Below are 24,692 nucleotides of genomic sequence, written 5' to 3' on the forward strand. Positions count from 1 at the left end.
CAGAACTACTGTGGAGAAAGTGAGAGATATTTAATGACAATTTAACCTACTACAAAATGTAGCACACCTATTAGTGTTTCTGTTGTGAATTTTTAAATTTTCAGAAGTTCAGAGTTTAATGGTAAAATCAACATTGAAGATAAAATAGGACTTCAACCATGTTCTTTTGCCAAATTCAGCTAGATCCATTTGGTTCCCTTAATGAAATAAATACGCTGCTGTATTCTATGGTAATGGCCCAAACCACTTTAATAACACTATCACAAGCTGTAATGTTTTGGTGTATTAATGGAGGACACACTGTTATAATTGGTAAAGAGTGTTTTGAGCCATAAAAGGGAAAAGAAAAGTTAGGAAAAGAGAAGGAAAAGGCTTTGTGTGGCCAGAAGCTATTTTCACACTCCAGCATGGAGAGAAGTATAACCTGCAGAGTGGCCACTTCACCTTGGGAAGGGCAGTGCGCTGCTGGCCCTGCTGCCCAGGCGTGCGGGGGGACAGCCAGCCTCCCCCAGCACGCCCCGCCAAAAGGACGCGGCTGTTCAGGTGGGGGGACGGGTACTACCCCTTGTGGCACCCCATGTCTCTGAGGGATTAACCTCATTCCCTTGCACACAAACTGGCAGTCCCAGGCCCCTTTGGGAGAAGCAGATACTGTACCTATAGGAAGGAGCTGAAAAAAACCCCTCCCCAGCCATCCCCAAAGACAACTTGACTCCCTCAATATGCCTCAAACAGATTGCCCCTGTCAGCCACCGCTGGTGCGGTATGTGGCACAGCTGTGGTTACTAAACCAAAGTACAGCTCGCAATACGGCTAGAAGATTCTGCTGTAATGCAGATTTTAAATAGAGCGAGCAATCATTCTCTATACAGCAAGATGTAGAGGTGCAGACATAGCTGGAAAACACTTTTTAAAATGAGTTTCTACTACCACAAGATCACCTGAAACTTTCTTATTGCTTTCCTGTTGTATTGATAATCATAGGACAGTGATTTCAAAGTTTCTCCCAGCTTAAAAACACACACTGACTTTTAAAAACGTTTTTCCTTCTTATATACATGCTTTTTATTTTGATTTGTTTGTCTATTAGGGAAAGACAATTCACACAGTAGCTTGCTGACAGCCCTGCTCTCTGTAATTCTAGTTTGTCAGTCTTCAAGATAGATGAATTAACAAATTTGCAGTCTACTTCTGGTCAGGTAAGTTATCTGTGATGTGAGTAGTCTCTGTGGCTAAGGGCTTAAGGAATGTCAATCCTGTAGTCTGCAATACTGTTCTCCTTAGCTAACTAATGAATGGATGGGAACAGAAACAGACCATTGGTAAAAATGTCAAACAAATAAGTCTGTTCTGCAAAGTGAAAGGGATGCTTAGAAGCTAGTCTAGGAATCAGACTCCAACTCAAGAGACCAGCAGAGCTCATGTGGGTTACAAACATAAAAGCTAGTTTTGATGACCACTACGAGCTACAGGTACTGTTGCCTCCAAATTTTCTTGTTCAGACCGATCTTACAAAATTCGCTGGAGTGGAAAACAATAAGAGCCTTTGAAAGGAGAAAAGGAATTTGGGGAAACCGAGCCTAGGTATTGGGGAAGTAATGGCACTCTGACTTAACCTCAGGATCAGGCTTATGGTGGGTGTCCAGGCACAACAGAATAAATAAGTTTAACACTTCGAAAGTTACATCTCTAGATACTATGGTGTCTTCTATTGAGCTAAATTCAGTTAATGACTTTGGAAAGAAAACAAACAGAACAAGTATCCTGACCTCCGCGGTTTGTTGTCTAATGCTTAGATCAACAGTCTACAGTAACTAGGTATTTCACAGTTTCAAACTGTGCCTAATATTAGCCTCCATTCATAAAAGATGCTGAAATAATCCTGGCTGGTAACAGTTAACCCTGGCAAGGAATCAGACATATGAAAGACAGGATGAGAATTAAGAGCATGAGAACTTTTAATGGCTTGCACTGTTCTTGCTGTATGCAATTTATATCACTGGCCAGTGATACTCTCCCTGTCTACACATTTACTGGGATGTTGATTTATTTCTATCCTATTCTGCCTTGTCAATCGGAAATTATCTAAAAATTTGAAGAAAAAGAATGATCATAAACAAGACTGTAGCAAGAAATAAGACATAAATTGAAATTCTTACACATTCATATATTATACCAATCTGCATCCAACGACAAACCATGTCACATGACCTAGGTACAATAAAGCTAGCAAGATTTCAAGGGAGATTTTCCTGTGTTAACTTTTGGGATGCATGAAAAGTAGTAATTTGATTTGTGTAAGTAGTTAGTTTTGTGTAAGTCAGCTTTTCTCACTGTTGTTATTTGTTATTTGTAGCATTGTTCTGCAAACTCTGAAGAGTGTGCATGCTAGTGATTTGCAGTTTTCCTGTGTGTTTGTCTGTCACGATGTTCTGCTGAGGCACTGTAAATATACACTATTGGCAGAGCTCAGCATAAAGACAATGAATTCCAAAAATATCCAAAAAAATTCAGTAGTCTGACTGCAGCTTTCATGTTTTATAGGAGGCCCATAACCTCCCAGTTTATGGTTTCAGAGCGAGTCCTCCTGCAGCCAGCCAAGCCCCACTTGGTGTGGTTTCCGTGTTCCCATCCCCCGTCACCCCATCCCCACACCCCCCCCCTCGGACCATTTGCTCAGGATTATACAATCTTATTTGCATGATTATATAATCTTCTTTTCAGCAACATCCCTCTGAAAAGAGCAAACAACATAATAGGAAAACCAGTAACATAAGCCAACTATTTCAAACCCCAGTGTCTGGAATGCGCAAAGGGCACAAAGTAGAAAGGAAAAAAAAACAACTGTTTTTTGGTTTTGTTACCAGATTTTTCATACAGACCTTTCCAGGGAGAATGAATTCCAAATGAATGTAAAGCCATGAAACACCACATTATGTGAAACACAAACACTTCACAGGTTTGCTCTGTTGCCAACGTAGGGAGGGAGGAATTGATTCAGGTATCTCAAGGCTATTTACTTCTGTCTCAATGGAAGCTACTTCAGGGCCGTATAACATGGCTACTTCAGATGTTTTCTCCCCCCTGGTTTAAGATTCGGGCAGACAGGTGTTGCCACTGCTGCTATTTTGACATAGGTTTCGTCCTGCAGCTGGTTGAACTTGTAACATTGACAACACCATTCCAATCATCTGAAGTCCCAGTTATATCGCTCAGAAGTATAAACAAAGCCTTAGCTGATATGTATGCCTCCGCTCCTTGAGTCTGTTGTTCTTTCATACACTTCAGACTTTGTCCTAGACAGGACGTTGTGTAAGTGAAGACTGTCATATTCCAATCTGCAAAAAGGCTCTTCTGCTGGCTGTTAAAACGACTTATGATGTCAGTTACTTCAGCAATTTTCATCTAAAATTAATGCCTTATAAATAATCAAGGAGTAATCTGCTTCTGTCTGTCAGGCTAACCCCAAAAAGAAAGAAGTGTAACATTTTTGCAAGAGAAAAGAAATTAAGGATGAACTGGACCTCGCAAGTATGCTTGCCAGACAGTTACACACTCTTTCTTACATGACCTATTTTTCCCTGCTCACACTGCAGAGATGTTTCAAACAGCCAGTAATTTGGACTGCTTGAAACAGAGGGCTGCCACCCAAACAAGACAGTTGGGGATCTTAATGTCTTTGTCAGGTTTCCAAAAGTTTTTAGTGACTTCTTATCTCTTTTCAAGCTGAAATAGAGCCCCATTTATCTAGTCCATAAAGGACAATGTCTAATGTCACACTCTTCCAGAAATTAGTGTCCTGGGTATGGATCATGGCGTAATATTTTATTGCGTATCAGAGTGTGAATGGCCCATGTGAGGAAGTATACCGAGTACATACTTGGTGTTTTAGCTGCAACACAAACTAACATAAGGAATAACTTATAGCTAGAGAAGCTATTTATAGCTTAAGCTAACCTTCCTATAGCCGAAGTTCCAATGCTGAAATACTTTCAACCTGCTTTTGAAAGATGCTCAAAACTATTGCCTATTAAATTCCCGTGAGATTTAGAGAACATTTGTTTCTACTACTAGAATCAGATTCTGTACCAGTTATGAAGATCTGCATGACCTGTAGTATGAACTATTTAATACCTGTAATTTTCAACCTTTTTGGTTTGAGAATTCCACAACCTCCTTAGTAGAGACAAAGACCAATGTATCATGATATAGAAGCCTATCTACAACAGGTTAACTTTTCTGAGACACCTTTCAGACCCATTAAAAGTATTAATGGCCCCCTAGCAGAAAATCACTGAATTATACTATTATGAGATATTTAAGGTCACCCCAAGAAAAAGGCACAGAAACGGTCATATTTTGCTAATTCACAGAAGTCAAGAAGAGAAAACTTGAGACATAGAAAGACAAAGGAAAATGGAAACAACACAAGAGATGAGGCAAAAGAAAAATAGAATAAATGTGTGCATATGGAAGATGAGGCGAAGGACTGGGTTTCTTCATGCTGGAGCTTATATGCAGAGAGACAACAACATGAAGCTGAAGGCTGGCAAATATGAAATAACATGGAAAAGACGTTGCTTGTGCTATTTCCATTGTCCAAATGTCAAACGCCTTCTGGGAACCCGGGGGTGTGGGGAGGAGGAGTAATAGCTGTATAAGCATCTTGTACCAGGTTCTTCCTAAAGGGGATTTCTTGAAAACTGCTAGGCTCTGATGCTAACCCATATGGGCTCAGGAAAGTCAGAGAAAACGCTGGCTGCACTTTTTCCAGGCTATTTGCATATGTTCTTTAGTATGCAGAATGTCTCTGTATGTAATTGAATTGTTGTTTTTGCCTCTATTAATACATATGCAAATGAACCACTACTGCAGCTGTGCTGTATTAATCATATGTGTGCTTCTGTCTGTCTGCCCTGCAGGCTCAGGGTCGGAGGGAGGGGGAAGAGGGAATTCAGTCTCTTTAACCTACAAGAAAACTCACTCATGCAGACAGAGGTCTGCTAGCAAACAGCAGGCCTGAGTTACAACTGGAAGGAAGATAGGCTGGTCATTTTACAGTCTTTTATCATTTTTCATAGATATGGATGGAATATGAAAGTTATGCAGAAAGGACTGTTAATCTAGATAAAATGAATATGCTACCACTGCTAATTCCTTCCCCTGGAGGGCTGGGGAGTGAGCTATAATCTGACAACCCACAGAGTAGCCATGATATTGTATTACCATGTGTATTTACTGCCTGTAAACGTCCACTGCGCATATGTTCACTCACAGTGCATTTATATATAGTTTGTCATAATTATTGTCTTTCATAAATTGATTGGATTCCGATAAAATGATGTGGTCAAGCTTTTAATTCAAATCTATTTTGATAGAACATATTGAGTTTAACCATAACATAGTATAAGACTCTATCAAAGGCAAGTACGGGCTATTTAGACGTCAACTACAAAGCACATTTACCCACCATGAACAAGATTTATTTGAGCTGATATGTTCTGTGGTTCATGCTTTTACACAATCCATCACAATCTCTAGCTCTCAGCAGGTACCCAGAAAGTGAGGACTAGCTGCATCCTGGTGTTATAAGCCTTGCTTTTGAGTTAATTGAGAGGAACTTTTTCCGTTTAAAAACATAGGGATTGCTCAAAAATGCTCTTGGCAATCAGCAGCTCCTCACACACATTACATACAGAGTTTAACAAATATTTTTAAATTATCACAAACACTTCATAATAAATAAGAAATGTTGGAAAGTTCAAATTTTTGTAGACAACTTACCCTACACCCACATAGAGATCCTCACTCTATTAAGATGGTTGTAGCTTCACTTTCGTGAAGAGTACTATGCCCCATTTTTCTAGCTGAAAAACTGGACCTTGGTCTTCAGCGATCTCTTTTAAAATGGCCATTTTGGCTACTCATTGCAGAACAGGTGGTGAGTATCTAGTGGCCAACACATTCACTTACAAAGCCAGAAACAAGTGGTGGACAGAAGTAGGGAATATAGAATCTGCATGAACACAGCAATTTTTAAAACTATTTAAAAGGGCAACCAACAAAAATGTATACATCTTACTCCTATTATTATCATTATTTGTGATGGCCATCAGAAACAGCATAGCAATACACTGAGCTAATGGCAGATGGACAACTGCCATCTTTTGGTTATGCTAATGAGAAGTGTCGCTTTTCATGTACTTAGCTGTTTTTTTTCCCAGATGTGTATGCTCACAGTGAAAAACTAATTCTACTTTTTTATGCTTAAGTGGATTGCATGAGTATTATAATATTGTAATTAAACTGTGCACTAATGATTCATTCCCTACAAATTAAGTCAGAGTCCTATTAATGAGAACAGGTAAAGTAGAAAAGCAAACAGTGAAAGGATAGTGACTCTCACTGTTGAAAAGACAGCTTAAATGGTATTTAAAGGTAGACACTGCCCAGCAAATAGAAGGAATAACCTTTCACTGCTAAGAAATGGTTTACTTTCTTGTAGGCAAAGAATTGGTTATAGTAATATCCCAAAGAGGTCATGAATGTATATTGCAGAGTAAATGAATAATGGATAAAGTATTGCCATCACTTGGCTACATTCCACAGAGACAGTAACAGGGCATCGGACTTTTCTTCTCAATCAGAAATAATTCATATGTCTTTGCAGTGCTGGCAAGTTGGCTCCCCAATAAAAAGACAGAATCAAGCTTTCAGTATGCAGCTATATCACTACAGTGTTCACACAATTTTTTCATGGTCTTCTTTCACAGATTTGAGGCGTTGTAATACTGGAAAGCCAACTGCTTAGTCTGGTCAAAACTGGTTAGGTCTAGAGTTTATAGTAAGAAATAAGAAAGGGGTATGCCAAAAATAAAATAAAATTAAATATGCATGACAATTAATGCATGAAAATATAGTGCCATCTCTTTAAGAGAGAGGGCAAGTTCTATCATGAGGAACATTTCAAATGAAACTTAAGGATATACTTCAGAGAAATAACGTGAACTAGCAAGCAGAGAGATGTAGTTCATCCCTGCAATGGTGCAGAAGCCAAAAGGAAGCTAGTATATAAGAAAAAACAATGGTATCTGACTGAGCAGGCAGTCCCCATGCTTTATTTTTGTTTCATAGACAACAGATGTTTTATGTAATACTCATATGACCACTGGAACAGTCTATCTTCAGATCAGTCATTGTATACTTGTTAAATAGCTCTATCCTTTTCATTTCCTTCAAGTAAAACACACATGGAGACCACAGATGATTATGTGACCCTTAAGATATCTAGAAGTAAGGTTTTCCAAAGGAAAATTTGCAATGAGTCAGACATCAAACTAACATCAAGATGAACAACTCTAAGAAGCACTCACTCTGGATGGGTTTAACTTTTCTCAAAATCAAGTCACTTATGTCAGTGCTTGCATGTGGCCCAAATTCTTCTACAAATGTGGTCCAGACTCTGTATGCTAAATTCCATTGAAATTCAGTCCTTGGTATGCATCTTCCCAAACCACCAAAAATAATAGGTTTGTAATAAGAAAAAAAAAATTGACCCAAGTACTTAGAAAAGGAAGTGCAGAATAAAAAACTTGGCCAAATTATTTTTCCAGGTATGTTTGAGGACTAAATCTGCTCATCATCTTTATACAAAGAGCCAAAGAGAATCAATTCTTGAAATGGTTGGTTTTCAGAACTGAGACCCAGCTAAAATGCTTTCACACTTGTATGCTGACATGAGGGTCTCTTGATCTGTGTAGTGACAGGTTTGCTCATAATGTTGAACACAACCACCAAAGTCATGGTGTCCTGTTTTATGCTAAGATGAAGAGGGCAGAAAGTTTGAACATGAACACTCAAAACTTTTTGGGGTGTTTTTCCAAGAGCAGATGTTTGCACTCCACGTTACATCAGACTGCAATACTGTTTCGACAGGTCACAAAATGTCCATATAGTAACACTACCCAAGCAGCTGTCATTATACATCCAGCATTATCTTTCAATATAGTTATGGGTATACAGAGCATTTGTATTATGCCAATTAATCAGTCGTTGTCACTATTTGGTTATCAAACAAACAATCTGGGAAATCTGAACCATTTGTACTCCCAGTGGTGCAGATTCCTCTCAATTTTTAGATAGGTGATCAGGTCCTTTGCTTCCTAATGCTCAGAAAGGACTTGGGACTTTTTTTTTTCCTCAGAAAAGAAAACACCGGATATAATTTTATACTGAATTTGCTCAGACTTCTGGAAACATCTGTTTCATACTAGGTATACCCAAGATGACTGGTATTAAAATAATCACTCCAGTTTTACTTTGTGTAAAACTTGTTATATGATGACTATGCTTACAGCTTTGAATGTCAATCTTCATGATGAAGGAATATATCATCTGCTAAACCATATAGGAAAACATCATGTTCATATAACGTGTATAGCAGTACTTTTGATTCATTAGCCTTACTCAGTAAAACACAGTGGCAAGGCTATATTCAGTTTTGTTCCCATTCACCTGAAACAGAATCACCATGCTGCATCACTCTTGAAGAACAAGGACATATATTTATGGGGGGAAAACCAACATAAACTCGCATGCTAACCAAGAGTGATTTTACTGCAATGAGGGTGTATTTTAAAATGTTTGGGACTGAATCTTCTCACTAGCGGAGGAAAGCTAAAAAACTTTTTTTTCAAATGACATTTATGTCATTAAATGTGGGTATGAGTGAATATGCAGGGCAGGTAGATAGCCCTTTATCAGAAGACAGGTTCAAGCACACATTCTGTTAGTTCCAGCTTCTCCAACATGGCCTCATCCATCTACTTCTTTTGTGACATCTAAAAATATAAGTTTTAGTCTCCATTCTTAGTGGGTCATTACTCTCTCTGTGGATACTGGAAATAAAGACAATCACGTATGGCTAATCGTGGCAGGTATCAGATGACAGAATCTGTACATCCCAGTGGGGACTCAAGGGCAGGAAGAGAAATGAAGGTCTTTGGATTATGAACCCATCAGTGGTAATCAACAGAGCATTTCAAAATGAGAGATTACATTTTCACTGACAAAGATTATCTTGCCACAGGAAAACAAACAGGTGTTAGGTGTTCTTCTATAGGTACAGTGTGCATTTAATTTACAAAAAGAAAATTCAATTTTGACAACCAGGGATAAAAAAGTACTTCCTGTTGATCTCACAGTACACTACTAAAGCCATGCCCTGACTTAAAATTCTCTAATGAAATAACAAAGACATGTTTATTGCTATACAAACAAAGAAGAAAAATTCCTTGGCTTTGTCTTCACTAAGATACCGCTGTGTACCAAATTCTGCTAGGAGCAACAAACTGAGCGTTGTGTCAGGTTCTTTGATGTCCCCTAAAAACTACTGCTTTTAGTATACAAAGCCTGAAAGCTGAGTGATAGGGATGATAGCAAAAGAAGAAAAGAAGGAATATTGTCCTTTTCTGACCTTCTACTGTTTGATGACCAGATGACAGAGGGTTTGTAGGAAACACTATGGTTATATGTAATGAAGGGGAATGTCTGACGTAAGAAGAGTTCCTCCTTGAAAGAGTTTGTAATGGCTGCACATTCATTCATGACATTTAAAGGTGGTTTTCGACCAGTGCTTCAGGACAAACTTCATGAATGTTTCTTCATGACTGAAGAAACAGTCATCACTGAGCTAAACTGGATTTGAACAGTTTGGAAGGCACAATCCTTCCAGGCTAGCAGCTATGCTAGATTCACCTCCGCTCATGTTAGCATGAGTGAGAGTTTATTCCAAGTACTGTATTACAAAACCCTTCCCAAATCATATCTAGCCTATCTCACTCTTTCAAATGCCACCAGAAATTAGATGCATGTCCAATTTCTATTAGACAGGTTGCACTGATAGCTAAAAATCACTGTTATGATGTGAAGAAAGACAATTTTACATTTTTTCCAGCATATACATACCATTAGAGATCAAGTCTGAAAGATGTGAAGGAGTCTACAGAGTTAGTAATTTGAACTTCTCCCACTGACTGGGTGCCAAACTCTTCCTGTAATTCCAGACTAAATAACACGCAGCAAAACAACATGAGGTGAATTTGGTCAATACTTTCATTTTAATGTTCTCCTTTTCACAGAAACAAGAGGTCTTTGAGGTTTTAAAATTTTTCACAACCTAAACTGATCTTAAGATACTTAGGAAGTCAGTCACATTTGCACAAATCCCACCTTTTTATAAGGAAACTGTCATTGTGATAAACCTTATTTTAATCAGAATACTTCAGCCCACGGCATACAGAGATACAGCCCAAAGATGGTCCTGAAATGAAAGTAAACCATCGTCCGAACTTACTGGAGCACTGATGCATTATTCCAGGACCAGCTTGAAAGGCCACGAAAATAAGAAGAATCAGACTCAGACCTTTATTTTTTCATTGTTAGCTAGCTTCATTTTTGGTTTTCCTTTTCCCCCCTCTTTCTTCCATATGTGTGTTCATGTGTGTTTGGCTATTATAAGCACTTTATCAATACTGATGCTGCTCCTCAAAATTCATTTCAGAAGGATGACTTTTATGGCTCCCATGATTCTTAAGCTGCCTATGGGATTTGTAACTCACAGAATCAGAAACTAACACACAGACAGTGTAGCTTTTCATACAAAGGCACAATAGGAATGAATGTATTAACCTCTGTGGTGCATGGAATGTGTCAGCTTACACACTGGCAGCTATTTCTGTGCAACTCAGCTAACTTCCGCTGGCTGTGTTAAAATAAAAAAAAAAATAATAAAAAAAAAATCTTCCCCAGAACTCTGTCCCACGCTTTCATATGCTGGCCAAACAACTGAAATATCTGATGTTGTAGAGAGCCTACTTCATACTGATGCTGGACAAACTGAGTTCAAGAGTGCATTTTACACATACTGCTTATAAATGCTGACCTCTTCCAAGCAGGTATAAAGCTCTGCTTTTCCATGTGACTTGGCAAATAATAATGACTGTGGAGATGAATTAGCAATGGAGAGTATGGGATTTTTTTTTGTTTCTACAGAAGAGTGTCAATACATATTTTGCAGAACTAGAGATGATTTGGATCTTCATTTCATTTTGGTTCCAAATTTTACCCAGCTTTATGCTACCAGTAAAGCATACATGGCAGGTAACAAAATTCAAACTGTGGAGATGGACATCACATTTGCTTAATTCCAATGACTTGACAAGGGGTTTGGGGCTGATCAGGGATACCTGAGGAACACCTGCACTGCTATCATTAAGACCCATGAACACCCTAATACCTCTAAAATTTAGAATGATATTGGTAGTTTTGAATCAGATACATCTGGCTACCAGGGCAACACTTTAATGTAACTCAAAAAAAATTCTTTACTGTTTTTCCACCTGTTTTCTAATTGCTTATGTAAAATTAGTATGGTGACTAATTATCTACACTATGGCAGTGCCTAAAATGTGCTGGGTACCATAAAACACTGTAGGAGGGGCCTCTGAAGAGCTTACAGCCTAAAAGGACATAATCACATTAAGCAACTTTTAAACAGTTTAAAAGTGCTTGTCAGGACAGAGCTTTTCTGCCCAGCAATGTGCTTCCTTTTTCTGGTTTATACCTAGCCAGCCTTTACAGCTTGTTCCAGCACTATCTGATGGTAAAGACAAGCAAACTTACTGCTCTGCAGAAACTTAAAGTACAAATCTAAAAGCAGCTAATTTGACAGTAAAGACTCAAAAATGTAACAAGAAGTTCTCTCAAGATAGAAGGAAAATGTATATGATTTGATGATTATTTTGCTTCAGATGCAAATTTTATGTGAAGAGAACAGACCAAAACCCCTGTTAATTGCATTGTGTCCAAATGGAAGAGAAAACTGTTTTTCATATTTACTTAACCTCTGACTCTTCCGCATTGTTTTCGGACTTACCTGCAGTTGGAGTGGGCCTAAGCCTGGTGTTGCTGCGGCAGCAGCTGCCATGGTAGTTGGGATCAGCTGAACGGGGTAAGGGTCACCTAAGTAAGAGAATAATAGAGGCGTCAGCACCTTTTATCTACTCTCCACCTGCAAATTAAAGTCCTGCATTCACTCTTTCCAAAAGCCTTCTTTTGTGTGCCTTGTTGAGGCCTAATGAAAAGCTCTATTGTGCAGCCTTTTACTAACACTCTTTTCACAATTCTGGCTGAGAGAGGAATGTGAATAAAAGGCACAAGCAATTAAGGCGGAAACCTCATCCTTTTTCATGATGTATTTAGGGAAATGGAAAAAAAAAGTGCACATTGATCAGAAGGCTGCACTTCAAAAAAAAAAAAAAAAAAAAAGGAAAGAAAGAAGATGGGGGTGGAGGAGAAGAAAAGGAAAACAGTACAACCTTGATAAGATCACAGCATTAGAAGGGGACAAATTTACAAGCTTGTCCAGAATATGAAGTTAACCAAACTCTGCTCACTGTTAGTAAACTGAGCCTCATACAGATCAGAAATGGCACTCCCTTGACTACTGTGTTTTCTTTTAGGTGAGAAAAAACCCCGTTGCTTTAGTTTCAGGGTTTGAGTCTACAACAGGAAAAAGCACGTGAAGTTAAGCAAAACAGATGCAAGCCTCTGAAAGCCCTGAGCCAACTCCATGACTTGTGATTCAATTCTGCTTCAGTTTTAGTAAGAACTGCATTGTGCTGAATGAGATAAAGGGACCCACTGAAGGTTTAAGAAAAAGTTGCAGGTGTTTAAAAAGGAAAATTACCTGAGATGGCAAAAATCAAGGTGGACACAGGTATGTTTTAACGTTATGGACCGCTCACTTTCTGTCACTCCTTACATGATCTGATTTGTTAAACAAACCTATTAGCCCATCAAAACTATTCAGAAAACTGATAAAAAAAAATGTTACATACATTATATTGTTTCTCCAAATGCTAAAATGTTTAAGCGCTTTCCACTCAAATAAGAATCACCAAAGCATTTCTGTATGTCCCTATGTTCTGGCAGTGTGAATGATTTCTGTAGCATTAAAAAAGTCAATTGAAATGAGACTATGGAAAAGGCAGAACACTATCAGGAAAATCTACCTAAATGTTCCTGTATATTTCATTAGGGAGGCAGATTAAAAATTTTCCTCCTTTATTGTGCTTTTTTGAGTGAACTGGGGAAAAAAAAAAAAAGACAAGAAAGCAATGCAGACTGATGTGTACAATCATTATTAGTTATTATTGAAGTTTATAATGGTATCATGCCTAAGTTACAGGAAACAGAAAGCAAAGGAAAACAAATTCATCTCATGTTTTTGAACTGTTAGAAATAAGATATGTTTAGAAATAACTCCTAATGCTAATGTTTACTTTCCCCTTTTATAAATAATGCAACCTTCTTTACGGAGGTATTTTCATTCAAGCATTTTGATCTACTGTTAAGAATTAAATACTCTAATTTTTAGAAATGGAAAAAACTGGGCAGGCAAGGCATCTTAACAGATATTTAACTTCAATAAGCGTGCCTGATTATATTTAAGAATATCTTACTGCTTTGCTGATCGCAGCCTCACAGTCTTATTCAGGCCAGCCAGCCAAGCAATGGGAATCCAAAGGTCCACCCAGGCATCCCCATTCATGAATGTCTGCACCAGCACTAGGCCACATCTTTTCTATTTATTTATTTATTGTAAATGGGCAACAGATTTCTTGACTTGCTTGTTTTTTTTTTTTTTTTTTTTGTTCTTCCCCCAGAGGATACCATTGTTTCACGTGTTCCAATTTTACTTTGCTTTCTGTTTCATATCATGGATTGAATTAAAAATTTCTCTGACTTAAAATCTTCTGGAGCTTTATCTTGTGACCCAAGCACTGGGCATTGAACATGTGAAGACACGGAAAAGAAACAGACAGTAGTCAAAGACTCAAGATCAGTGGTGTTGCTGCTTCCACACCACTAGTTCAAAGGCTAATCCCAGTATCATTCTGAAAGACTTGTCTCTAGAAGAGGACATTTTGTTCAAGAACCAGCCATGAAAGAATATAAAATTATTAATTTCTCAACTGCAAAGAAAAGAACAAGGGAAAAATTCCTCATTAGAATATTGATTTTACAGACCATGAAAATGTGTAGTTATGAATAATTTGCATTAAAACAGACATAGTAAAAGATTAACTTCCGTGCGCTGTTCCACATTCCCCTTCTCTCTACACACATGTATAAGCCTCAGCCCACCTTCCCACAACCTCATGCTAATTCATAAATCCCACTATTCTCACCTTCCTAAACAGCCAGGCAGATTCTCATACCCTCATCTGTTGTGGTTATTCCTATCCTTTATAGTTCATGTGGTAGACGTATCAAGGAGATGCTTGTGACAAAAGAGCATACTGAAGTCCCCATGGCCATGTGAATACCCCATAGCCATGTCCATGATCACAACCACTGGCTTCGGTAGTGTAGGTAATGCCTCTGGGACTCTAGGAGACCATGCTAGAAAGGAAGTACTACACCAATACATGCTAATGTAGTTTTTCAGAATTCTAAGGAAAAAACCTCAAATTCATCCGAAAAAAACAGATTATGGCTATGCAGAGCTAGACTCTCCTGTCTACCAGGGTTTTTTTTTTGTTAGTTCACTCTTCAAAGGGTTTTATATTTTTCCAGTGCTCCAAAAAAATTTTTAACAAGCAAAACCAACAAACAAATCTGAAAGGCTTCTATAACCTGTCATGAATCTCTGCATTGCTATACTTTGGTAATACCTGCTACTATCTTGTGCTTATCGTAGGGGTTTAGCAACTCTTTTTATGAAGAAAAGTACACCCCACCTGTGCTACGACTCTTTCGCAAGTGCTCCTCACACACCATATATCCACATTACTGCTCCCACTGTACAGACACGGTAGCAGCAAAGAAGTTGGAGGAAGGTACAATAATAAGCAGAGACACGATCGGGGTTAGCGGTCCACCGTGTTTGCCCTGGCACAAATGTCAAACAAAAGATTGCCTCTGTTTGGAGGAGCTCACTGTTCACAGAAGACAAAACATGAAAGAGCAAGAAATATGCTCAAACACTCTTGCCATGCCCTGGGTCACTCAACAGGCCAGCGGGAAAGCCAAGATTAAAACCCACAGACAACCCTTCAGACAGTGCCCTTCCCAGGGAAGGATCCAGGCCCTGTATCAGTGAGGAGGCCAATCACTTACATACTCAAATCACACGGTGCAGGGGCAACTGCCACTCCTCAAAATACTAACAAAGGCCTCAAGTCTCCTCTGATAAATATCGGCCTCTCATTCTTTGCTGTTACTTTAGAACATGATACATCTTTCTGCTGTCCTTATATTTATTTGTGTATCAGACTGAAGGTTTTGCCAGACTAGTTTTAGTTAATTCTGAAGTCTGGAAAATGCATGTCTTAATTATTTCATTTCTTCTTCAGTAAATACCTTATTTTAAATATAAAAAATTGTTTCATTTTTTTCCCAAGCACTGGGAACATTTCAGGAATGCGAGGCAAGGTAGAGAGTTATTAGAAATAGGTATTCCCCAAGCCATTCACAAGTCTGAATCACTGAAAACACCAATCAATTCTTAAACAACAATATTGCATTTCACTTTACAAAATTCACCATTAATCTACTAACGCACACAGGCAGGAGTGTCCCCGCATCTTTCAGCTACCAAGAGAAACATTTTGTGCAGTCCTTTCATGTTCCAAACTGTCTCTCATTATGTGTGGACTTTTCTTATAAACAAAGCATCAGAGAGAAGTTTTGTTGTTGTTGCTTCTCTTTAGTATACTGTATGGTAAAATCTGGAGTAGGTCAAAGGCTTGGATTTTTATTGTGAGAACAAGGTAAAAATTGTTTTCGTAGCTGACATACTCTTCTCTAATATATAATTATTTCCCAGCTACTCAGTGGCATCACTTTGAAGACCAGAATTATTCAGTACTGACTACACGGGAAGAGCACAGAAAGACATGTGTACTGGTGATACAGCACCTGAAGAAGTGAATGGGGTATGTCAGCCTGGGGGAGCTGATGGGGTGTATTAGAGGTGTTGGTGCACACTGTGAGGAGAGGAGAATACCGGTGGCTCAGGGAAGAAAGAACGTAATGCCGAACCCTCAATTGTGTGCCAATTCTGTACTTCTCTATCCTTCTTTTGGTCCGTCTTCCACAAACATACCCAGAACCTCTTTCCTGATAATTTATGCACTGCAATTTCTTTCAATTTCAAATCACACCTTCATCCTTGCCCAAAATAATCTTCCAAGATCTTGCTTACAAGAGGATTTTTCATGAAGTACATTCACTTTTAAACTACTCTTTCTATGAACTCTCCCTATCATCCTCCACTGAAAACACTTTTCTGCGAAAGTAAGTTGTGGTACTGAGCCAAGTGGACATCCTGTCCCAAAATGCAAAATAACAACCCTGTGTTTAGGAACTTGATTTTCAACTGACTAGCTACCAAGCTCATGGATATTAAATGGTTGTATACTTGTGGAAATACAACACTGGCTCTTAAACCATTTATATGTTTTGCAAAATTTTATCAAAGGATTTCAGTAAGTTAAAAAACATTAAGACTTTTTTTTAAAGAGAAAGGAAAGCATAGGAGCTAATATTATGTGTGTTGCACCATTCACTTAAACTCGTAATATTTTTTTGTATTCCTTTTTCTGTCACTCATCTCATTTATTCTCCTTCATGGTGTAATCCCTGCTAGTGTCTTTGTCTTGTCTCCTGACGTGCCACAAGCTCTTCAGAGCAGGCACAATTGTCTTGCTATATAAATCAAGTTATGTGCTAATGTTAAATTATAATGTTTTGACAGTATTTTTATGTTGAACCTGATTATATGAAACAATAGAACTGTGATTTTTTTCCTGAAATTTTCTTCTTAAAAAAAAAAAAAAATACCAGAAGAGAAGTAGGGGGTTTATTTCTCATTACTTTTTTTAAACTCATTGCTTTCCTCCTACCGGTCTTTCAGGGACAGCAAGTGAAAAAAGTTGGAGGCCATGGAAGGAGAAGAAAAAAAGAAAACAGTGTAAAGGATATAAAGAGTAGGAAGCAAAAAGCAATTCTTAAATTATAATTTCCGAAACTAGTATGCTAAACTAAGTTCCATGAAAAATACCAAATAAACACTTCCTTATAGTAGATTCTGTTGAATTAAAAATAATTCTACATTATCTTCCCCCATTTTTGACAATCTCCAGAAAAAGCCACAAAAATTTTACACTCAATTTATCATTTAAGTATATTTATAATGAATAATCACAGCTAATGGGTAACTGACAGGTAAGCCACCGCAGCTCTTCTGGTCACTCATTCATTCTCATGCTCATCACCATTTTCCCTTTTTTTTTTTTTTCATGTGATGGTGGGCATGTACTGAGAGGCTTTGAAAGACATAAGCAGTGTTCCCTGACTTCTGACTCTAGGCATTAGGTATTTGGATAAGTAAGAAAGAGAGTATGAAGATACCCCTAATGGATTCCAAAAAGAAATCCAAACTGGTTCCCTGATTTTCTTTGAGAATAGTTCAGGACAGCATTAACTGAGTTCTGCCAACAAGGGATTAGCCCATTTTGTATTTTAGAGAAACAGTTTAGCCTACAGAAGGGATGGCTTTGAAGGAACCTAAAAGCAGTCTTCCAGTTCCTATGAGGAGGTGATCAACAAGACAGGGCCAGGCTCCTCACAGCAGTGTTTGGTTGGAGGACAAGAACCAATGGGCATACAGTGAATCAAGAGAGGGTCAGATTTTCCCCATGAGGACAGCCATATGCTGAAACAGGCTGTGAAAACAGGGTTGGGCAGTCTCTGTCCTTGGAGGTTTTCAAGCCTTGTCTGAACAAAGCTCTGAGTAACCTGGTCTTATCTCCTAGATGAACCTGCTTGGAGAAGACTGTGCACTACAGACCACCTGAGATCCCTTCCAGCCAGAATAATCCTATTATTTCCAGGGTGCCTTTTTTCAAAAAAAAAAAAAAAAAACCCAAACCATTTACCTGTTGAATAAATTACAGTTATTCAAATGCTCTGAGTACCAAGGAAAGCTAATGTATTTCCACAGCGGTTTGTACATGCTCATGAATTTAAAAATGTGGACTTTTATTTGGTTGCCCAACTATGGATAAAATAATACCAGACATCTTTTATGGCCTAGAAGCTGAACAACTGAACTGAAACTATCATCTTGTTTTCACAGGACGCCATTGTTTTGCTTGTCTGTTTTGTTTTTATTAGCATTATTGTGAGAAGCCACACATAGATCAGGGGCTATGAGATTCAGTTAGAAGTAGTCTTTACTTGTGGTGTTATTTTTTGCAGTCTTGATGCCTTCCATTGCATTTACAGCATTACAGAAGTGACACATTCTCATGTATGCTAAAAGGCAGTTGTTACCAAAAATTCCTCCTTCTTGCTGTTTCTATCCACAATGCTATTACTCTTTTCTTATCCTGGGGGCAACATGAGGGTTTAGTCATATGCTCATTCTTTTCTGAGGCATAAACAGTAGCCCTGAAAGATGACTAGCATCTTTATAAAGAAGCTACAGTATGCGGTCCTCACAACACATGGTTCCTATTTTTGTCATTCTGATAAAAGCATAGCAATGTCAATATTTTTTTCTTCTGATTTGGTGATCATCAATGACCTGTATGTCAGCTGATACAGCTGACACAGTTAAATCAGAAATTAGCACTCAGTCTCTTTAGAAGCCAGACACATGGACAGCGAGCACAAGAAAAATTATAAGACAGTCCACATGATACTCCATTAAACAATGAAACATGTGACTGACTAAAAACCAGAGATACATCAGCAAATTTCCCTGAGGAAGTTTATGATATTTAACTCCTAAACATTAATTTTATTGTACTCTATGAGGAACCAATTAACTGAGAGTTTCATTTTTATTGGACATTGGAATTATTGTTCAGAATATAGATGAACAGTAAATCCAGCATATTTTAACTTTATTAGGCTTGGCTTGTTCATCTTAAACATTTTTGCTGATTTTAGAAGGTAATTAGATATTTCATCAATAACTTTGTGTGCATTAGTTTGTTTAGAATACTTCCAGAAGCAACAAGATGGTATGTAAAGACACAAACAATGTACCTATTGTATATTCATATTTTTCCTCCCTAATTGGATATGGTTGAAATAGTGATTAAAGCACTTTCAGAAAACCTCGTGTTGATGACATCTGACTGGGAACACAATATGATTTGTTAAAACAAATTATCCACAGGGGAGAGGAGGAATTGGCAAAGAAAAACAATTCTTGTTTCCAAAATTTGGCACATTTTCATAAAAATAACATAGGTATCAGCAAATAAAAGGCTACCTAGAAGCTTTCCTGAGAATTTGCAAATAACCTGGAAAATATATTTGGGGTAAAACCCGCTTCCAGAAATACAGATTTAGTAACTATTGTTTCCCGAGAAAAGAAAACAAATCCTAAAAATCTCCATGTAATTCAATTTCTTGCATGCCTCAGTTTAGAAAACAAAGTATGTTGTTCTTCATCCTCCAGACAAGAAACTATCTGGAATTCAACAGCTTTAATCGTACTGAAAAACCTCAGGACCAATACAACATACAACACTGCCATAAGTGGTTAGTCAACATTTCACTTTTTCACGTGATCATCAAAAGCTTAAAGAAGTGATGGAGTGTAGTTTTCAAAATTAACCTTACTTAGCACCATTAATTGGGGAGGACCCATCTTCTTTACAAAGTTTGGGCTATTCTGTGTCTTTTAGCAGAAAGATAATTGTAAACAGTGCTGCAAGTGTAGAACCACAAAAGCAGCATCGGGAAGCATTCTGTCCTGGTGCATTCTGCTACTTACACTTGTTGAAGAATACCCAATCTATCACTGTCAGCCTAACTCCTGCTGCCCTTTCTATAAATAGGTCCCCAGAAGCAGCCCCTTTTCCTTTCCCAAATCTTTATTTTATTCCCTTTGTTATCTCTTATACAGGAGAGACAATCATGCCTTAATATTCCACATACAAATCTATACATATGTGCATTAATAAAAGGATCACACTACCTACGACTAAAGAGCAGACTCCTCTGACGCAGAACTATGCAGTTTTGAAAGGGCACAATACAAAACTTCTCTTCTATCACTTACACTGTTTTTATACTTTCAAGGCGCTTCACAAATATTAATTAGCTCTAAATAAATTCTAATTATTTCTAAGAGTGGCCCTAGCAGATCTGTATCATCTGGTGTGAAATCTGACTTCAGTGAAGTCAACAGCAACAGCTCCTCAGACCTCAGCAGAGCTGACATATCACTCGCCATTGCTGAAATGCTGGGAGTCATGCATATTATCTAGCAAGTATCGCAAGTGGAGCTGAACTAGTAATAGCAGTAGTAAAAAATGACAGGGTTAAGGAATGCTGATTGAGAATAAACGGAGAAGGGTTAAATAACCTGAGCCCATCTGCATAGCCTAAATGTGGGAGAAGCTTTGCCATAGTTTGGGAAATGCAGTAATTGGGCCTCTGTTTGGTTTCAACATCAGCTGAAATGGAAGGTGCTCATCCGCTGCTAAAACCAATTCATATACTTCAGATACTGGGGTTAACTCCTAACATCCGCTTATGCCACAGGCAACTTAGTTAACAGTCCACTTTGAAACATCAACTCTTTATAATGAGATTTGCATTATACATCTATATAACTATTACATATTATGCATATAACAAAAATACATATAAAGAGGTTTACATAAAAATATTTAAATTCCAAATATCATACTGCGAATGGATAACCAGGTATGTAGCAAGTAAGTAGGTAATCAGCATTTTTCTGGCTAACTGTGGACAATATAGTCCATCACGTACTGCCAACTTAATTTTCTCGTATGAAAAAAATGCTTTGGTTGTAAATAATAGTATTAATTATTTTACATACCATACAATTACATCTAAGTATGGAGGTTAAAAATCAACTGGAAGCATAGATTATGAGTCTTTTTCTCAAATAGAAATGTAATCCTAATAGAAGTTCCTCCCTTTTTCTCTGCCAACTTTACCATCACACAATATGCCATAGAGAAAAAAGGGGAAGTGTCAACTCGTGTAAATTGTCCCTTATGTAATGCAAACCATCTGTTTAAAAAACAAAACAAAATGAAAAACCAAGCCACTCCCAAGCATGATCTGCTATGGAGAAAAAGAAATAAAAGGAAGTTTACTACATCAAATTGGAAGCCAAAGACCATGACCTTCCATGTAACCATGGAGAAAATATTTACCCCTTTTCTCCCTGTATTTACCCAATTTTGCAAAATATTTGGAGAAGTATAAGTGAATAATTTGTTCTGCACATATTAGAGATTGACATTGTTGTATTCTTTTGAGCGTTTCAGCCGTCCAGAATGTTTCCAATCAGGTAACAACCCAAGCAGAGAAACCTCTGTTTTCAATAACAGACAGAAGAGCTCTAACGCAGCAATGCCATCACTGGGTCAGAAGGTCCCTGAGTCCCCAGCCACTGGAACCTAGCAAAGTACAGGGGGATAAAGTATCAGTATACTTTTGCCCTGTTCTACTTTTCTTTAGGTATCTGCCATGAAAGGAATCTAAATGGACCCATGCTATGAACTGTTATGACTATTTTTGTGTTATCCTCAGTCAAATCCTGAGAAAAAGAAGTATGACTAGAGAAAACAGTACTCTTCCTTTCCACGGTCTCTCTCTGGATAAGTCATTAGTCCATTGGGAAGCACTGACTGAGCAACCCTACCACATACACTCTCTGAAACCACTGGGAGACATACATTTGACCCTTTGTTGCTCTAACATGGACAGGTGAATCAGAAAGCATTAAGTTAGTCTGGTTTCATTATCTAAGCTGAATGGAACAAAGATAGTAGTATTAACTAGGTATTCATAATTTTTAATCTTTCACTGACCTCAAGGTTTGATCACACATTCTCTTCCAGCTGCAGCTGTGCTGGCTGAAGAGGTCACCATCTCCAATCACAGCCCCCTGCCAAAGGTTACCACTGTGACCAAGCTGCTTGTTTAATCACTTCCCAACATGTTTTCATTACAATGAGCCAGCTCAGTTTAAGCAATTTTAACAGAAAGTCCTTGATATCCCAGCCTGGACAGAAGCAAGTTAGGGAGTGTTTAACCAAGCAGCTTGGTCAGCATGTCAGAAGTTAGAGGCACAGTGATGAGCAACCAGAGACGGTTATTTCTTCAGCTACTTGGCCTGCAGAGTGAAGGCAGCAAGTAACCCAGGCATCAGGTGTGACCAACAGCACAACTGACTAGAGATCTGCAGTGCCTTAGATGACATGCTGATGATTTTGAGATACTCTTCTGGAGATCTGACTTTTCAAAGGGGCAGGGCACATAGCAGTATAAATGTCCCTTTGAAGGTGTCCCCAGCAGAATATCCATAATCAAGGTACTCAACATCATTAGCTAGTTATGAAAATATTGGTTGTCACAACAATTCCTTGTTCCTACTCCACCAAATTTTCAAATCTCCCTTTTATTGAAAAGCAATATGCAAAAATTTTCATAGTTCTTTGTTATCTGTGACTGGAACTGAATGGAGATTTTTATCGTTCCTATGTGCTTGTTGTTAATGCTACTAAATAACATAATCATCACTAGAGAATTCCTATCAGACAGCCACACTAAATAATTCTGAAAATCTGTCGGTTCGGAAAAAGGGGCAGATTTTCCAAAAGGACCAGGAAGATGTAGAAGTGAGGCTCCATTTTCATAAGGTACATAAGCCAAATTTAAAACACACAATGGCAGTCAGGTAAGGATGCTGGTAGAGGGGTCTTCAGAAGTTCATAGGAATGCCTTGCATCCAAAAGCAAACTCAGTGAAAGTCAGGCATTTAACGTGCTGAGAAACTGAACAAATTAATCTGCTGTACATCTTCTGTTGCAGTGGAGTGCAGTATTCACTTTAGCTCAGTTCTGGCTAGCATAGGCGACTGTACTGAAGTTTACAGTATAAACATTTGTTAAATATCCTCTGAGGATATTTAACAAGTAAGAGACTTAGATCCTAGTGCCTAAGAGACTTAGATCCTAGTGTCTTTGTCACTCTTCAAATGAAGATTTAGTCTCCTAAATCACTCAGGTGCTTTAGAAAATTTTATCCAAGGCTCTCTGGTTTACAATCTACCACATCATTGCCAAGAGGACAGATACACAGAAGGGCAAGCAGAAAAGTGGGAGAAATATGTTTTAATGGCCTGTCAAAAACATTACTTGATGTGAACATGTTATAGTTTTAAGGCAGCTACGTTTTTCATTGCCACAAGCTTTCTAGGTGTAGCTAAATCCATATATTCTTTTTTGTTTACACTAAACTGTGAGTGAAAAGAAAAAATCCTTTGGACTACTTATCACTTTTCCTCAGCTTCTCAGTCAAATTCAGTCAAACATGCCAGGGAATCACCAAACATAGAGCTGTCTTTTTCCACTGGCTTCTGCTCAGTCCTAGACCTTGGCATGCTGTTAATTCCAAGCCTTACTGCCAGAGGCAGCAGTAACTTTGCTCTTTTTTCTTTTTAATTTTCAAGGTTACACAAACATGCAATGTCATATGTACTTCATGGATGTGAAGAACTACAGGACTGTCTTACAGTTAATGTACCTGCAGTAAAAAGAAGGGAAAAAAAAAAAACAACCTCAACTCTTTCTACTCAAACCAGACTCGATTAACATGGAACTAATTTAATCTGCCAGATATATCTAATGGGGTGCTTTCCTGACCTTTTCCAGGCCTACAGTTATGGTACCGTTCATATTCAGTGTGGCTTTCAGTTAAACATTCTGTAATGTGAATCACTACTTCTCCCATTTGAGAGAGACTGAGTGTGAAATCACTGGAAGAACTGAATGAGCCTATGCTTTGGCACTGCAGCTGCTGAGGGATGTGAAGTGTTTTGAACAGTAATTTTCAGTAGTGGTCCCAGTCTGTAAAACATTAGGAAAAGGGATTAGTGGCCAAAGAAACTCAAGTTCACATTCAAGTACTGGATCTACAATGCTACAGAAACTGAAAGAAATCTGAAATTGTGGGCTAAGCCAGTTTAACTACGGGAATCTTTTTATGTTCTAATTTTATGAAACTGCTGCAGTGGTAAGTGCTGAGTAACTCAAAACTGATGAGTTCATGAGTTAGTCAATGATACAGATGTTTACATCGACAGGGACATAATAAAGCTAAACACCCATGCTAGAGACAGAACCATAGAGTAAGCAAGTCCTAGATAAGTCAGTAGGAACCTGATGTCAGAAGAGTTATACAAGCACAAATACATGAAAACGAGTCTATGCAATTCATGCTCTAGCTAAGACTATTCATGGAAATGGAGTTCCTTGATTATTCCTTAACTTGTATTTATTATCATCCTGTTGGCAGGAACATGAAATCCTATAGAAGGCTTACATAAAATTTCCAAAAAAAATCTGGGGAGTGTAGAGAACAATACAAATCCTTCAGAGATTAAAAAAGTAGGTGCTATATTTTTTAGTGTTAGGCTCTCATAAATATACTCATAGTTTGTGTTAGTCCATCAAACTGAAAGGCATATGCTATCTTTGATCTCTGTGCAGAACCCCCGTTGAGATTAATGTGAGTTCTGTGTGAAGGAAGAGACTAGAATAGGCCCTCAGTTCACAAATAGT

General features: G+C 38.1%; 1 protein-coding gene across 13 annotated transcripts in view; it reads right to left on the bottom strand.

Annotated features, from left to right (window-relative positions):
• The window catches only part of SOX5 (SRY-box transcription factor 5), a 296,063-nt gene that overhangs the window by 77,677 nt on the left and 193,694 nt on the right, over window positions 1-24,692 (bottom strand). For all 13 annotated transcript variants that reach the window (XM_042795201.1, XM_042795200.1, XM_042795196.1 and 10 more), the window contains one exon: window positions 11,936-12,021. In XM_042795201.1, coding sequence (XP_042651135.1) covers window positions 11,936-12,021 — 86 coding nt within the window. The remainder of the gene's footprint in view (window positions 1-11,935; window positions 12,022-24,692) is intronic.

Source organism: Tyto alba, unplaced genomic scaffold (assembly GCF_018691265.1).
Source record: "Tyto alba isolate M040663 unplaced genomic scaffold, T.alba_DEE_v4.0 Super-Scaffold_21, whole genome shotgun sequence".
NCBI classification, from domain to species: Eukaryota; Metazoa; Chordata; class Aves; order Strigiformes; family Tytonidae; genus Tyto; species Tyto alba.